Consider the following 18,268-nt stretch of genomic DNA (forward strand, 5'->3'; position numbering starts at 1 on the left):
TCTGCTGAGCCACCAGGCCCAAAGCCTTTCAGAGGCTTTTTTTCTGAAGCTCTGTTTCGGAGGCTATTTTTCTAAAGGATTATCTGTACTCTGTTCAATCTCCTTTCTTTGGTGTTGGTATATAAATTAACCCAGGGGTGAAATCTAAAAATTTTCGCTATCGGTTCTGTGGGCATGGCTTAATTAGTGGGTGTGGCTTGGTGGTCACGTGACTGATTGGGCGTGACTTGTTGGTCAGGTGGGCGTGGCCAAGTCGACGTCACTTCTTTGCCCTTTTTTAACCTACAAAACACAACACAACACAACTGGCTCACCCACAATGTAAAAGCAGCTGTGCTAGACCCAAAATGGCCCCTGCAAGAAGCAGGAACCTCACAGAGCCACAAAGAGCCCAAAAAAACAACTTTCACACTTTACACACACATACAGCTTTGTGAGATTTTGTGTGTTTGTGTAGTTAGAGTGAAACACTACAGAAACACACAAAATCTCAGAAAGCTGCACAAATATTATTTTATTTTATTTTATTTTTATTTTTATATAAAAGCAGCTAAATTTAAAACTTCCTAAACTTTAAATGGCTAGGTCTAAAAAAAGAACAACTAAAAAAACCCCCTAATTAACTATTTTTTTTAAAGCTCCCAAAGGGGAAAAAAACTTACAGGCAGGCAGGCAGATAGAGCTGCTCACCGATGAGCTTGATTGCAGGCAGTTGCTTGCTGATGCAATGGATTGCAGGGATTACAGCAAGCGAAGCAAGGCAGGCATTGCAACCAGCGGCTCAGGATTCAGTCCGAAGAGCGAAGGTAAGCAAGCTGGAGGCTGGGAGGGAAGGGATTTTTGCTACCGGTTCTCCGAACTGCCCGCTGCCATCGCTACCTACTCGCCTGAGCCGGTCCAAACCGGGAAGCATTTCACCCCTGAATTAACCTCTTCCGATCTGTTGGTTATTGTGTCATTCTCCAGATTTGTTAGCATAGTTTGGTTAGAACCTTTACTGATTCTTCTTTTGTTGCGGGCCATATTATTTTAGATAAAAGCCTTTCAGAGGCTTTTTTTCTGAAGCTGTTTGGAGGGTTTTTTTCTGAAGCTTGTTCCAGAGGCTTTTTTCAGCCTCTGAAATCTCCATTTGCAAGGCTGGGCGGGGCTACATTCAGAGTATAAGACGCACCCAGATTTTCACCCTCTTTTTTGGGGGAAAAAGGTGCGTCTTATATTCCGAAAAATATGGTGTGTGTGTGTGTGTGTATTAGGATAAAAATATAATCACCATCATCATCACCATCTAAAGGCAGAGATTCTATGTAAGATTTAACTATGAGGGCACTATATGGCTTTATATCTGAATGAGTCTGCCGATAGAAGGCATCTGCCAGTTGAATTGGTTGCCTGATTCTCTCTTTTCCTGCACCATGGCGCCACAGATCTACTTTATTGGGAGATTGTTCAAATCAGATTTGAAGGGAATATAGAGGCTTAAAAAAGAAAAGACCATATTACAAATGGCAATAACATCTGTAATAACAGATGTTAGTCTCTTTGTGGTTTAATCAAATAAAAAAAGAGTAATAAAAATTACTCAAGGTTTTAGTTTGATTCAGTGTTATATTTAATAGTTTTATTAAAATTATTAATAGTAATAATTTTGTGGCTCCATATTATGATGATTTCATTATGATTTTATTTTCATTTAATATATTATCTCCTTTATTGTATTGTGTATACAATACAATATAGGAGATAATATATTTTTAAAAAGCCATAATAAAATCTCTCTCTCACACACACACACGCATGTGTATGTATGTATGTGTGTGTGTGTGAGAGAGAGATTTTAGATAGATAGATAGATGGATGGATGGTGATTTTATTATGGCTTTTTAAAAATATATTCTATATTGTGTGTGTATTGTATTATACACATGCACACACTTCATTTAAACTAAATTTGTATATCATTGATTGCATGACCTCTGTAGATGCCATATGCTAAATAAAATATATATACTCCTGATGCAGGAAGATATATTCTTAAAATGTAATTTTTAAATGTTTAGCTGCTGTATTAATTTATTGCATTATTTAATGATACTTATTAATTATTGGTTAATTAATTATTATTAATTAATTAGCTATTATTAATTATTAATTAACTTATTATTAATATATGTACTAATTACGATATCCTGTTTTCTTTTTTTTTTTAGTTAGCATTTTAGTTTACATTATATACCCTCTAGTATATGTTCGATGAGTCCTGAGGCTTTTAATGCAGCAGGGAAGTATTCTGAAAATTAACAGAAGTGTTGGTGCACAAGATCTATGATACTGTATTAAGTATTGTAGGCAATCATTGAAGGGAATTACAACAATTGTGAATGTCTGCGAAAGATTGCAGTCAAAGAATCAAGGGTAGGTGAAAGGAGAATCAATAAAATTTGAGAAGGATTTCTTGAAATTAGATCTATAGACCTTTGTAGCTTCTATTAACTGGGTGTAGTAGAAGTTACTCCATATTGTGCACATACTTATGAATGAATTTATGATTGTTCAAGGACTTTCTGTTCTTGACTGTGTATATCATGATGAGACCAGACCTTGTGGAATCATAATTAGTTCGATAAAATAGCAAAGCTTGCTAGTATCTAATAACAGAGAATATCCACTATAACTGGGTCAAGGCAGAGATTATTTATTTTGCTTTTGATTTGAGTTTATATTTCATACTTGTGAATATCATATTTTCATATAAATTATCTTTGGCCTCACATCTTTTTCAGGTTTTATTTCATCTCAAAAACTTTTCATTATGTTTAATTTAGGGAAATTAGACTTCTTTAATTAATGCCTCTAGAAGCTATTAGAAGCTCAATTACATTTGCAAATTCATTTTTGAGTAGCTTTGTGGTTTTAAGATAAAAAATTAATTATTTGAGTATTCAAGTATTCTTGCTCATTAAAATGGTGCTTTTTATTTTGTTAGATACTTTTTAAAATGCATATATAGCATACAACTTCAAGTATAGAATTAATTAGGCTAGAAAGTCAGTTTCAGTTTTGGCCCCTTGCATTACAGATGAATAAATGGGAAATGTTTCATGATTACAAGATGGATTTCAAAACTACATACCTTCATTTACTGGTGAAAATATCCTAGATAATTTAAACTGATAGGTATAGGTAGTCCTCAACTTACAATCACAATTGAGCCCAAAATTCCTGTTCCTAACTAAATGAGACAGCTGTTAAATGACTTTTGCCCCATTTTACGATCTTTCTTGTTGCAATTGCTAATTAAATCACTGAACTTAACAAGTTAGTAACACAGTGGTTAAGTGAATCTGGCTTTGCTTGTCAGAAGGTCACAGAAGGTGATCATGTGACCCCGGGACATCATAAATATGAGACAGTTACTAAGCATCTAAATTTGGATCACCTGACCATGGGGATGCTACAATGGTCATAAGTGTGAAAACCAATCATGAGTCACTTTCAGTGTCATTGTAAGTTTAAACAGTCACTAAATGACCTGTTGAAAGTTGAGGACTAACCTATAAAGGATTAATATTCTTGTTTTTGCTGCTGCTACGGTATAGTACATAGTACATTATATATATGGTACTATAAAGTTTAGAAACCAGAGTCTCTACACAAGATTATAGAAGACAATACGTCTAATAGTTTCTGTTTATTAGCCTGTGGAAGATGATAAGCAGTTTTAGTAGTGACTGCAATTTTATTGGCCCCAGTTGTTTGTTTCACATAATTAAACTATTATTTGGCAATGATGCTTTTTCATGCTCCGAGCTTTGGCAGGACTGCACAGCTGGAAAAAGCAAGAGTAGAGCTAAATGCTTGTCATTTTTATTATTCTAAATTTTGTTTTTTTCTTTTGCGTACACATTAATTTCATATGTAATTTAGTTTTCTAAATTTCTAACTATAGATTAACCCTCCACTTATAAGGAAGAAAAAGAGCTGCTTGACAGCAATCATTCTGTTGCTTAAACTGCAATTAAAATTCTGCCACGTTCCTGGGTAAATAAAGCCAAACAAGTTGAATAAAGTCAGTGTCCTACCACTTGGTGGCAATTTTGAGCTACTGTGTAATAGAAGTGGATACTGGAAAGAGTAACAGTACTTTTAATTCACTTACTTGGGTTGAAAAAGAACAGCACTACAGGCTAAAAGTATTAATCATAAAATCCACTGCCCATTGTTGCTAAAATATCTAGCTAGGATGCCATGATTTCTTTTTTGGCATCCTTTATAGACAAATGGAAAGAATATACACAGAATTTGTTATTGCCTGCTGTTGAACAGATTTATTTTCTAATGACACAAACTGTTAAAATAATCTGGAAATTAGTTAGAACTGAAAGAGAAAATATAAAACATTGCTTTGATTTACAGATAGAAAATAGTTAAAATAGATGGAAGGAATAAAAGCAATCCTTTTTTAAAAAATGGCACGCGATAATGTAGGACACCTTTGACATCCACTAATTTAGCAGAATTATAATTTGGAATAATCAGGCAGTAAGTATTTTTCAGTTAAGATTCATGGAGGGATAGAGAAAACATTTTGTTTGTCTCAGATTAAAAATTCAGAATAAAAGTTGTGAAGAATCCCTAAGTTATATTAAAAAATAGTGAGGAGTAGACAGGGGTCTGAGAAAGACAAACTCAAAGGAAAGATGAGTAGAATGTGAAGGTTTTGGAAATGGTCAAAGAGACTGGAAGAAAATTTGGTAGGTAGCCAAGATAATTGGCAGTGTTTGAATAGGAAGTAGAAACACAGAATTGAAAAGGGGAAGATTCAGGAAAAGGGCACGATATCCACATTCACATAAAATGAATTCAATTTGGAAGAGGAAGCCAAGAGGTATAGGATTATTACATCTGGAAAAAATGGTTGCTATGCAACTGTAGCATCGTCACCTGATGCCCTAGTAGGGAATCAGGAATCAAAAGTTCAATGGTAGTGATGAATATCACATAGAATGTAATTATCTACTTAATTTCAGGCATAAATACTTGGTAGCAATTTTGAGCTACATGCAATGCGTGTGTGTATGTGTATATGCTTGTGTTTGCTTATAAAGCTTTTGATATAATGAATTAAGATGTGCTTGAAACATCAATCACTACCAATACTTTTTTGCAAATTGGGATGTTGTTAACTTAAGCCATACTTATACTGTCTATTGTTTCTGGAAATTTCAGGGAAGATAGGATTAAAAGATTGTTGAAGTATAAATATGAAGATACTGTAATATCTTTCCAGTAGTTGTTGGTTTTTAAATTCTCATTTTTAGCCACTTAATCACATATAGCATAATATGTGGTATAATTGCATTTTTAAAAGGGCTTATTCCACTTTCTCAAAGAAATGAATTTTTATAATATATCTATGACTTCAGGCTTCTTAAAAGTAATCTATCATACGTATGGGTAAAACAGAAAAGATAAATGTCACCTTTAGCAGTTCACTTTGGAACTGTAGTAAGTGACAGAGTCATATTAATTAACGTGGCTGGGTTCAGTGATTGTATTTGTCTAATATAATAAAATGTTATAACTGTAAGCATTTTCATCCTTTCTTTCTGTTCCTGTTCCTTTCACCTTGAGTGATGGTTGTTTCTGTTATCAAAATCTACTATCAAGAGAGCTGCAATGTGCTGCTGGGTTATTTGTCAATGCCTGGCTTTATTTTTGTAAAGAGGTATTGATTGCAGGATAATAAATATTTAGTTTAACAGGACTTGATCGGGAGCAAAGGGCTACCTGAAATTAGATTAATTTAAATTGTGTACTGTGAGACACAATCCAGAATTCTCCTATTGTGAAAGACATGGTGCTAGAAATACTCAGTGATAGGGAAGCCACCAAGATGCCTTAAGATATTTGAGTTTTTTGAGTCCCATAATCCACTGCTTTTGCTAAATTTGCTTATTTTGATGGAAATCAGATTCCAAAACAGCCATTAGGACAGTCATAATGTATTTTATTAATTTTTATAATTGGTATTTTTTCAGAGAAAACCTTATTCTACACACATCAAACAAGTAAAGGAAATATTTAGAAGAAAATGCTGGTTTTGCTATTGCATTTAACATTCATACCAATTCTCTTGCAGAAATTATAAAGATTAATGCTGAGAGAGAGAGAGGGGGGGGGGTAGCAGACTTATGAATAAACACTGAAAAACCAAACAAAAACCAAATTATCTGATCCCTCAATATTTATATCTACTTCTTTCTGTTTGGATGTGTGGAACATGTTTAACAGTGCTACTTTCTGTTCCACGTGTCGGCAGATAAAGATTTCATCTCTGAAACTGTAAATTTTATAACTTTTTCCATTTGCTAAGTCTCCTAACATTTGGCGTCTTGTATGCACCTTTTCCAAATTTGCATAGTTGTTAATGTAAATTGGTTTAAGAACCTTTTTTAAAATGCAAATTACTCTCATTTTGTTCATTGATAGAGCCATTTCCATAGTACTGTATTTACTGTGACTTTCTCTACTAATGTAACCTTTTTAAAAGGTTTGATTTAGATTCTAGTTTCTGTATGTATGACTTTTCAGATTTTTTTTTCCTGCACGGGGCCTCTAAAAATCAGGGCGAAAAGGTTGCCAACTAGATTTGGTTTAGTGCTAACCTATTGGGCACCTGGAAGTCCACTGAAAGAAAAATGCCCCAATTTGCTCAGTGGGATCCATAGTTATTTGTTTATTATACTCTTTGATATTGTGTTGGTGTACACTTTTGAATAGATGGGTTACATAGGGTTAGTTATTGACTTATTGTATCTGTTCCTTTACACATACAGGTAGTTCTCAACTTATGACTACAATTGAGTCCACAATTTCTGGTGCTAAGTGAGACAGCTTTTAAGTGAATTTTGCCTCATTTTAGGACCTTTCTTGCCACAGCTGTTATCACTGTAATTGTTAAGTTAATAACAAAAGCATCTAAATTTTTATCATGTGATCACGGAGATGTTGTAATGGTTGAAAGCTGAAAAATGTTCATAAGCAGGGGTGAAATGCTACCGGTTTCCTCTGGTTTTCAGTGAACCGGTAGTAAAAAAAAGCTACAGGTTCGGGAAAACCGGTAATTCCCACGATCAGCTGTACAGTGGGGTTTAGCTTTGTTAGAAAGCAGGAAATCCTGCTTTCTAGGGAAGCTAAATTGCACGCTACAGCTGATCCCCCCCCCCACTTCTACTTACCTGCCCAGGCCTCCTTTTGACGTGTACTGCGCATGTGCATGTGTGCATAGAGTGCACATTTGGTGCACACTGTGCATGCACACACAGTGCACATTTGGCATGCAGTGCGCATGCGTGGCCAGCAAACTGGTAGCAAACCGGTTCGGATTTCACCACTTGTCATAAGTCACTATTTTCAGTGCCATTGTAACTTCAAACAGTCACTAAATGTACTGTTGTAAATCAAGGACTACCTTACATTACATTAAAAGAGATGATAAAGTTCTCTATCTCTTAAGTATTCTTTAAGTATCTGTGCAGTTGGTCGTTTTTACGAGTTCTGTCTGTTTAAATTAGCATTACCTAGCATTACCTGAATTTATTTTTTATCAAAAGCTATTAAACAAAAGTTTAAATTAAAATAAAATGATTCTACTTGATACTGATGATCAGTGCTGGTTTTCTAGCTTTACTGTCCCAGGGGCCAAAGCAGTGGCGGGCTCCTGCTTGCTTGCTCTGGTTCTCCCGAACCGTATGTTAATTTTCTGAGCAGTTCGGAGAACCGGTTGTTGGAACAAATCTTTTCCCACTTTACAGGGCTAATCCTGGATATGCAGAGGTAACTTTCTAGGTTGTCGTGAGTCCCAGGCTTGGTTGAATTTTGGTGGGTGATGTAATGAAGGGGCTTTGGGCAATTCCTTTTATGGGTTAATGACTTTGTCCTGGTTTGGATCTTGAGTGAGGGCTAATCCTATCACCCTGGAGCTGAAGGTCTTTTGTAGATAAGATGGCCCAGTCTTTCCTCTTATAGATAGGTTGGCACCAGTCTTTCTGAGGCTATTAACAAAGGTGGGAGCTGCTTTCCAATAGCATGTTTTTCCTTTTCTCATCCAGGGAGGTATAATATTCTGCCTTTTAAATATTTCCTAGAATATTTCATTATTCTAGGAGAGGGATGAGTGCTAACTTCCTACACTGTATTTTAACTATTTTAATTCCTCAATGTGCTTTTAGCACCCTGCCTGATTTGTAACTCTGGGTTGCAGGTATTGCTGAGGAAAAGGAAGGTATTCAGACAGAATGGTTTAGCTTTCCATGACAGCTGTGACTCATTGATCTTCAGTGTGTAGCCCCCCATTTCTAATCTAATGATTGGTGTTTAGGGCAGCTTTTTGCAAGCAAAGAAGCTTTTTGTATTTTTGTACAGGTAATCCTTGACTTACAACAGTTCATTTAGTGACCATTCAAAGTTACAATGACACTGAAAAAAGTGACTTATGACTGTTTTTCACACTTATGACCATTGCAGCATCCCCATGGTCCCAAGAGGCCAGGCGAGGCTAAGTATCCCTCGACGTGAGTGACATCAAGTTGGCTACACCCACTCAGTCACATGATCACCCAGCCAAGCCTACCCAGCCGGTCATTACAGCAGAGAACCATTGTTCAATTATTTGAAGCCCACCACTGGGCTAAAGTAAATTGATCTGTATTCTTTCCTCTTGTTCATATGCTCAGAGTTATGCCTCTAAAGGAAAGCTTCTTAAATTAAACCTAGTAGGGGTATGTGTGCATGCACAATACTTTTGGCACAATTTGGCATACAAAGATAAAAACAAAGAATTGGAAAATCAAGATAAATGGTGAGTTTTGTGCTTCTAATTATATAGAGCAGTGATGGCAAATCTATGGCACGTGTTCCACAGGTGGCACACAGAGCCGTATCGGTGGGCACGCGATCATTGCCCTAGCTCAGCTGTGGTGCGCATGAGCAGCTGATTTTTGGGCCTTCCTGGCCCACCAGAAGTTGGCAAACGGGCTGTTTCCAGCCTCCAGAGAGCCTCCAAGAAAGTCTCTGGAGCCTGAGGAAGGTGAAAAACGGGCCTACTGGAACAACTGTGCCATCGTGTGCCAAAAGTGCAGAGGGTCACAAGCGCATGCACGGGGCGCATTGAATTATGGGTGTGGGCACATGTGCGCGCGACCCCCCCACACTCCTCCCACTTTTCGCACGAGATGACAAAAAGGTTAGCCATCACTGATGTAGAGAGAAAGAGAGATCCCATCCAGAAGATTTCTCCTGAGATCAAATAAAACTTAACCTCACCGCACGAGGGGAAAAAAATAGCCTGTGTTAGGTTTGCTGTTGTGAAGTAGCTTACAGAGACACCTGCTCCAAGCTTTGTCAGAAAACCATGGATGACATGGTGTATGGCGCTTGAGGTTGTTGAAATCTGTTTTTCAGGAGATACAGGAAATAGAATTTTCATGGAAAATGTGTAGGCAAGATTCCTCTGTGATTTATTTCTTTTCCCTGACTCTTTTTCACAACTATAAGAACTTTGGATTTTCCAAGAAGTGGATGATATATTTGTAGGGAAAGGTGAGTGAATATGACAGATTTAAGAATGGCCATATATAAATGCCATATCTACCTTGCAAATGTTCCTTGTCAATTTACAATAATCTGTAATTAACTGTTTAGGAATTACATCCATTTTGCTTAACATGCATTTCTATCCTAACCATGAGAGGGGAGCCTCAGCACTGGTTTTAATGGATTTAAGTTTTGCAGAATTCTGATGGTGTGAAATATTGCACTATATTGCACTATATTCTATATTCAAAGCTTCCTGTAAGTATTCTTTTCAGCATTTGCAAGACTATGAGAAAGTAACAATACATTTTAATTGGCTAATTTAATTAGGTTACTAAATTTTTTTTATTGAAATTTATTTCCATATATTATTATTTCCCATTTTAAACATTCACATTTCCAAATATTTATGTGAGATTTTCTTCACCTAAGTCCTGTCTCCTCTGTGTAATTCTCCATAGTTTACAATATGCATAGGTATTTCATTTAATCTCTTATAACCTGCCTCTAAAGACATCTGCTTATATATCACTGTCTTTGAGATCTTTTTCTGGCTCATATTTTGGTCTCTTGGTTACTGCTATTATACATTTATTATCCAGTATGATTTATAATACCACAGCTTGTGCAAATAATGGCTTAATAACAAGAAATCTTTTTTTAAATTCTGTAATAAAATTATATGCCTAAGATTTGATACAATACTGTACTGTGGGTATTTCATAAAATTTAGGTTATAAGCATCAAATATACTTGAAAGTCATGGCAGCCCACAAACAAGGTAATGCTGTGTGTGTGTGTGTCTGTGTCTGTGTGTGTGTGTGTCTGTGTGTGTCTGTGTGTGTACATGGCCTTTGTCCATCATGAAAAGTTAAAGCTTTCGGGGGTAAATATTACATAAGTACACACACACACACACACACACACACACACACACACACAAACACACACACACATACACACACACACACACTTTCTCCTAACCTTTTCATGATGGAGAAGGGCTTATGGATCCTACTATTGGAGAAATGGAAGCTCTTGTATTTTCCAGTGGAGAAAGAAAATTCTTTGATTGACTGAATGAAAGAACCTTAACTACTTCACCACTGGCTGGCTGATTGAGATACAGGAATATGTGCACTTAATGGTTGTCAGTAGGATTGTAAAGAATGATACTGGAAGGAAATAAAATTTAGAAAATGAAGTATGACAATTTAGTGATATTTTTATTACAAAGAGAGTTCTCTCTGTCCTCTATATTTTATATAAATCATTTTGTGATATTATATATGTTTATCAGCTCAGCGGTTTGGCAATATCTGTTGTCATTCAACAGCTGCTTTATGATTAGGCACAGATAATAAGGTAATTATCACTGTCTGTGCTTTCTTCATTTCATCTTTCTTTAAACTTTCTATTTCTAATTACCCCTACTTAACCATTAATATATCTGTAAAGCTTTGAATATCATACAGAGTTGACTGTTCTCCATGAAAAATTTAATTTATTGAACTGATCACAAAGAAGAAATAGCTGAGTAGGTATCTCTACGTATGCTGTCATATTTTCTGTTTCAGCTGTATTTAGTCCTCAGATGCTCAGGACCCGACTATTAAGAACTGTAAATTCAGGAGATGATTCCCTGCTGTCTCCAACAGGACTACAGTACTTTAGTTGTAGTAAGGCAGGATGCATTCTCTGAAGTGATTCTTACTTTCTGAAGCACACTTAACAACTGTGGGGGTTTCTTCCAGAAATTAAAAAATAAATTATTCAAAAATTTCCCTTTAAAATCAGCTGCTCTCATTATTTCCTTTTAAATTGTTGGTATCAGATTGTACTTTGTTTTTATTCTGTATTTTATTATTATAGTTAAAAAAACATTTAAGCGAAAATAGCTCTGCGAGTAAAAAAAAATAGTGATAGCAACAATAATTTATTAAACTTGTATGCCACCCAACTTTTAACGATTTGCAATTTATAGGGCCAGTAGCCTTGATGGCTAGCAAATTATTAGTAATTCTTACTTAACCACCACAATTGGGAATGGGAAAGGCTAATGCTAAGTAACATGGTCATTAAACAAGACATATGACCTCAATAGACTCTTGGTGTCAAACCAGATAATGATGGATCATGACTTTTTTGTCTTTGCAGAGCTGGGGTGGGTGCGGCCTGTACGTGACTTATCTGGCGGCCTGTACGTGACTTATCTGGCCACCAGTTTGACAGGTCTAGAATAGACTAAGGAACTCACTTCCATTACAGTGATTAAGCAAATCACCTTATTAATCATAACTGTGACTTGCAATTTTATTGCTGACTTCTCTATTGATTCTGCTTGTCAAAAGTTGGCTATGAAGCAGTTAAATGACAATCGTGGGATATTGTAATGGTTGTAAATGCTTTCTGTTTGCAAAATACCCAAATCTTTTTTATATGGCCACAGGGATGCTGAACTGTCACAAGGACAGTACAAGGAACAGTGACAAAGTTATTTTTTTCAGGATTGTTGTAAACTTGAATGATCTTACTAAACAGGGCAGTCGTTACACAAGGACTACCTTTATGGGTTTTTGAAATTCTAATCATCTGATGGGCTCTTGGTTGAAGGGGGCTGACCCAGGGTAAAGTTTTTACTCACCTCTTCTACATGATTGTCTTTCAATAGCAGTAGCAGCCTAGGTCTTACACATTGGAACTCTGCTTAATTTTGTCACTTGCTTTTTTTTTTTTTTTTAAAGCGCGAGAAACTGGTACATGAGTTGGAGGAAGAGCGACATTTGAGATTTGAAAGTGAAAAAAGACTAGAGGAAATGACCCTGGAATCTGAGCGCCACAGGGTTCAAATGTGCGGACTGCAACAGCAGTTTTCAAGGTAAGCAGGATTTTTGAAAAATTACCCGATTTAAATACATATATACTGTACATATGCATATACACTTGAATACATAAACAGTAAATAGTTGATATTGTTGTCCTAGTTGTTACTAATTTTCAAATACGATCTGTTTCCTTGTCCAATAGAGACTTGTCTTGCAAATGGCACGATTGTCCCCAAGTTGCAAGGTTGTGTTTTTGAACGCAGTTCAGTTTCTTAACCCTCCAGCAGACAGTATATATTAAGCAAAACAGTTTAGTTGAACCTGCATTTGCAGCATCATGTATCATAAGTACCTGTAAGGTGGGAATGACGTGATTCTTAGGAATGTGTGTGTGTATGGGGAGAAATGCTCCTAGGGAATGATAAGATAAAAGAGGATATAGCCCATAGCTGCACAATGGGCAGAGAAAAAGATTCAGAAAGGAACCTCCTTAGATTATCAGGCTGTAAAAAGGGACTGCGGGAGATTTGTACTTTCAGACCTGCAAGATTCTGTACTGCAGCCATACAATAAAATAGAATTTGCTCACCTGGTCCTGTTTCCTGTCTGGTCTACCTCAGAAGGCCAGTGGTACCTGACAAAAATAAATAAATAATTTATTTGATTGAACTATTCTTGATAAATTAATTCAGCTGTTATTACAAATATAGATAAGTCATCGGCTTACAGCCATAACTGGCACCAAAACTTCCATTGATGCAGTAGTTAAGCAAATCACTCTGGTTATTAAACAAATCCAGCTTTCCTCACTGACTTTGCTTGTCAGCTGGGAAGGTGGCAATTGGTGATCACATGACCCTGTGACGCTGCAACCACTGTAAATAGATGCTGGTTGTCAAGTGCCTGAATTGCGATCATGTGACCATGGGAATGCTGCATTGTTTGTAAATGCAAGCACTAGTTGTAAGTCACATCTTTCAGCACCATCCTAACTTCAAACGGTCACTAAATGAACGATTGCAAGTGAAGGACTTATCTGTAGCAGGATGCTTATTAGAGGAACTGGAAAACTGAATAATTCCGAATGCTGAAATCTGATAGTATGTGAATGATCTTGGGAGACGGGAGAAAGACTAGTCTACCACATGATCTGATAAGAAGCAGCTGAGGGTACATGTGGGGAAAAAAGCATAGGAAGTGTTTCAGAAGGCAGTTTTCTTTCTAAAAGATGTATTAATTCTGTATCACTGATAAACCCAGAAGTTATCAATGAAGATATTGATAGTTTATTACTGTTCTAAGAGACATGAGCACAAGCTGTTTCCCTCTGATCATCAAGGTATATTCAGTTCATATGAAGAGAAGTGGGCACATTTGGAAGATCAGGTTTCAGTTCAACAAGCCAATGCATGAATCTTATACAAAAACACCAGCAATACTTTCCTTCTTCTTCAAGTAGGATACTGAATAAAACCAGGAAATCAGAACTTGGTTTATAATATTTGGAAGCCTTTTATTAATTATTTTTAATTTTACTCACAGAACTTACATGATCACCTATCTCATATAATGAGTGTATTTTCCCCCCAGTTCAGATATAACAGGAAACTTAATGAGCCAATGCAACCTAGTTTGCTTCCTCAATGTGAAGTGGAGCAGAGAGGTTATATGTTGTTTATTATGAAAAAAAAATGATAAAAACGCGTAAGCTATCATTTTAGAATACAAAGATTCTTTCCTCTCTTATTCATCTATTATCAGCTGAGCAATACTTAGCTTGAGATAGATTAAAAATCTTCACATAAACCTACCAGAGTTAAAAATGGCATAACTGTTACAGGTAGTCCTCACTTAATGACCAGACCAGCCTGAAATCTCAGTCACTGAGTGAAGCAGTCATTAAGCAATTCATCAAGTGACTGCTTTCTTCGATAATTGCAATTCCCTTGCAGTCGTTAAACAGTCTCACTGGTTATTTAGTTGTAAATATGTATGCTTTTCCAAAAGGCAGCTGGATTTTCTTGGGGTTTTTTTTCCCCTCTTTCAAAACATTTTGCTCCACATCTAAGAAGCGAAACTTTTTCAAAGGAAAAATAAAAACCCAAGAAAGTCCAGCTACCTTTTGGAAAAGCACCTTTGGGACATCTATGACCAGGATGATTGAGAATGAGGAGTGCCTCAGAGGGGTGAGGAGTCTTTTGGAGGCTTGACGTGAGCTGCATGTGAACAGCCATGCCCACCACATGAAGGACTGAATGCCTAGGAAGCTCCCTCAGTGGGACAGAAGGAAGCTTGTAGCAGGGAGTTCCAAAGGCTCAAGAGGAGCAACATAAAGCAGGCTCCTCCCCACCCCACTCCACAAAAGGGTGGATGCATGGGAAACCACCACAGCAGAATGCAAAGCAAATTCAACATGATTCTTAGCAGATATTTGCTTCCACAGGATCTAAGTATCTGCTTGGTGGCTTTAACCCATTGCAATGCAAGCTGGAACATTTTATTTTAGGATTGATGGCGTTCTGCACAGCCTTGCGGGAGCTTTGCTCAATTTACAGAGGCTTGGGAAAGTGAAGGCAGCTTCCCACCACTCCCATTTTTTTCAGCATGCAGCCAGCTCCAGCGTTCCAGACATGTTCTGATTGCAGCAAAAAGGGGCATTTTAGGATGCTGCAAATGAGTGGCTGCCTTTAGCAGTTCTTCTTCTTTGATGTTACTCTCCTATGCAACAGCCTACAGCAACTGCTCCTCAGCCTCTCTAGTATTACTTTATCTGCAACCTCTCTGGTTGCAGTAATCCCAAAGAAGAATTGTCTGGGAGTTTTATAGTGTCATTTGAATAAGAACATGAACTTGTCGTCATGATAGAAAAGAATTAGATGTTTTGCATAGATATGTTCTGTGAAACCCTTATGGCATACCCACACCCACATACACATACTGTGTAATATCCAGACAAATGCTCTGTTGTTAGAGTGGTAACATTGTTTTCTTTTTATCACTTCAGTTTTCATGTTAGGCCAAGGGAAACTATAAAAGACATTATTATATAATAGCCCATCTGCAAACAGTTATGGAGGCTTTTGTAGTGCTATTTCCAACTGTAAAAACATTATAGTAAAAATGGCACTCTCAGTAAACACCTGCAACTGTTGTTGGGTGATGAGATTACTTTGAAAAATACTTCACTGGGATTAGGGGATTTATTTCCAAGTTAATTTCCATAGGATTATAGCCTTGCTACAGTTTAGGTTTTAGGTTTAGGTTTTATTTGATTTACATACCGCCCTACTCCCGAAGGACTCAGGGCGGTGAACAGCCACAAGATAAAATACATAAATACAAAATTTAAAAGCAAAATAAAACCGAATTAAACAATTTGGCCCAAGACAGATTTTAAAACACCCCAATAATTAAGAACAGATTTAAAATTTACATTTTAAAAGGGAAAAAGGGAAAGTTAGGCCAGGCCAGCCTGATGGAATAAAAAGGTCTTGAGAGCGCGGCAGAAGGTGTACAGATCTGGGATCCTCCGTATCTCCGGGGGGAGCTCATTCCAGATAGTAGGTGCCCTCACAGAGAAGGCTCTCCCCCTGGGGGCCGCCAGTTGACATTGTTTGGCCGACGGCACCCGGAGGAGCCACTCTCTATGAGAGCGTACCAGCCGGTGGGAGGCTACTGGTGGCAGCAGGCGATCCCATAGATAAGTCATGGAGCGCTCTAAAGGTGGTAACCAAAACCTTGAAGCGCACACAGAAGACCACCGGGAGCCAGTGCAGCTTGCTCAGGAGAGGTGTTACATGGGAACGCCATGTCGCTCCCATAACCACCCACGCGGCCACACTCTGCGCCAGTTGGAGCCTCCGGGTGCTCCTCAAGGGGAGCCCCATGTAGAGAGCGTTACAGTAGTCCAGGCGGGAAGTGACGAGGGCATGAGTGACTGTGCGTAAGGAGTCCCGATCCAGAAAGGGACGCAACTGGCGAATCAGGCGAGCCTGATGAAACATCCTCCCGGTCACGGCCGTCAAATGCTCTTCTAAAGACAGCCGTGAATCCAGGAGGACGTCCAAGTTGCAAGCCCTCTCTGTGGGGGCCAGCGATTCGCCCCCAATAGTCAATGATGGCACCAACTGACTATATCGGGACGTCGGAAACCACAGCCACTCAGTCTTGGATGGATTGAGTCTGAGCCTGTTTCTCCCCATCCAGATCTGCACCGCCTCCAGGCACTGGGACATCACTTCAAGGGCATCGTTGGGGTGGTCCGGGGTGGAGATGTACAGCTGAGTACTTATGGTACTCCACCCCGAAACCACGGATGATCTCGCCCAGCAGCTTTACATAAATGTTGAACAGAAGGGGCAAGAGGACTGACCCTTGTGACACTCCACATATGAGGCGCCTCCGGGGCGACCTCTGCCCCCCTGCCAACACAGACTGCAACCGGTCGGAGAGGAAGGAGGAGAACCACCGCAACACAGTGCCCCCACCCCCAACTCTTCCAACCGGTGCAGCATGATACCATGGTCGATGGTATCAAAAGCCGCTGAGAGATCTAATAGGACCAGGACAGAGGAGCAACCTCTGTCCCGAGCCCTCCAGAGATCATCAACCAACGTGACCAATGCCGTTTCCATTCTGTACCCAGGCCTGAAGCCCGACTGGAACGGATCCAGATACAGTACAGCAGGGTGGATAAAAATCAATGATTTTTTAAAAAAAAAAAAAAAAAAAAATCAGATTTTTTGGATTTAAATCGGATTTTTTTTATTTAAATCAGATTTTTTTTTATTTTTATCGAATTTATTTTAATAAAAAACTTTTGGGGTAAAAATCTATCGTAAGATAGTTTTCTATTTAAAATACATAAATAATTTAGTTTATTCAGCATGAAATGGAGCTTCGTTATGTAGCATGAGGCTGTATATTCTGCAACACTGGGACTATCGGTGAGTCAACAGTGGGTCAAAGGAGTAGCAGAGATGACAGATACTCTTTAAAAATTATGATTTAAATTGAGTTGATTTAAATCAAGCCTTTTTACTAGTGATTTAAATCAAATCCACCCTGCAGTACAGTGTTGGGAGTTTTATGAGTGAGACTATCTGTGGAGAGTAGGTTTAGTGTACAGATAGACCTTGACTGACAAGGACTATCTGTTGTTGTATGGTGATTGTTTGGAGTTACAGCGGCACTGATGGTCGCTGTACAGCATCCCCATGGTCACTTGTTCAAAATTTGGATGCTTGACATATTTGGATGCCAGTTCATATTTATGATGGTTGCAGTGTCCCAGAGTCATGTGATCACCTTTTCTTACCTTCTGACAAGCAAAGTCAAGGGAGAAGCTAGATTCACCTAACAACCATGTTACTAATTTAACAACTGTGGTGATTCACTTAACAACTGCAGCAAGAAAGGTTGTAAAATGGGGCAAAACTCATTTAACAACTGTCTTGCTTAGCAGCAGGAATTTTGAGCTCAACTGTGGTCTACCTGTAGTTGTGATTGCAGCCTGATTAACAGGACCCAGTGATGGATATGTTGGAATAGTTCAGTCAAGGCTGTAGGCAGTCTGACAAATGTAATGTAATGTATTTTAATTCCAATTTCAGTATGTTTTGGCTTTCCTGTGTTCACACTACCTATTAAATGGGGAGTTATGCTTGTCATATTAGGTGGGAACATCATCACTGTGAGTTTGGCAATGCCTCACACAACATGGGAACCTGGTATCAGGTTCAGGTGTAAAGTTGAGCATTGTGGGCTCCTGACCCAATTGTTCTGAATTTGCTTTATAATCCTGTGGCATTCTGTCAGTTTAACAATGCAGAATTGAGAAACAGTTTTCA

General features: G+C 38.0%; 1 protein-coding gene across 1 annotated transcript in view; it reads left to right on the forward strand.

Moving 5' to 3' along the window:
* Positions 1 to 18,268, forward strand: part of NCKAP5 (NCK associated protein 5) — a 674,947-nt gene that overhangs the window by 320,718 nt on the left and 335,961 nt on the right. The window contains exon 5 of the mRNA XM_070957028.1: positions 12,339 to 12,472. Within this exon, the coding sequence (XP_070813129.1) occupies positions 12,339 to 12,472 (134 nt within the window). The remainder of the gene's footprint in view (positions 1 to 12,338; positions 12,473 to 18,268) is intronic.

The sequence above is a fragment of the Pituophis catenifer genome, unplaced genomic scaffold (genome assembly GCF_029215685.1).
Source record: "Pituophis catenifer annectens isolate HBS135680 unplaced genomic scaffold, rPitCat1.0.hap2 SCAF_1, whole genome shotgun sequence".
NCBI classification, from domain to species: Eukaryota; Metazoa; Chordata; class Lepidosauria; order Squamata; family Colubridae; genus Pituophis; species Pituophis catenifer.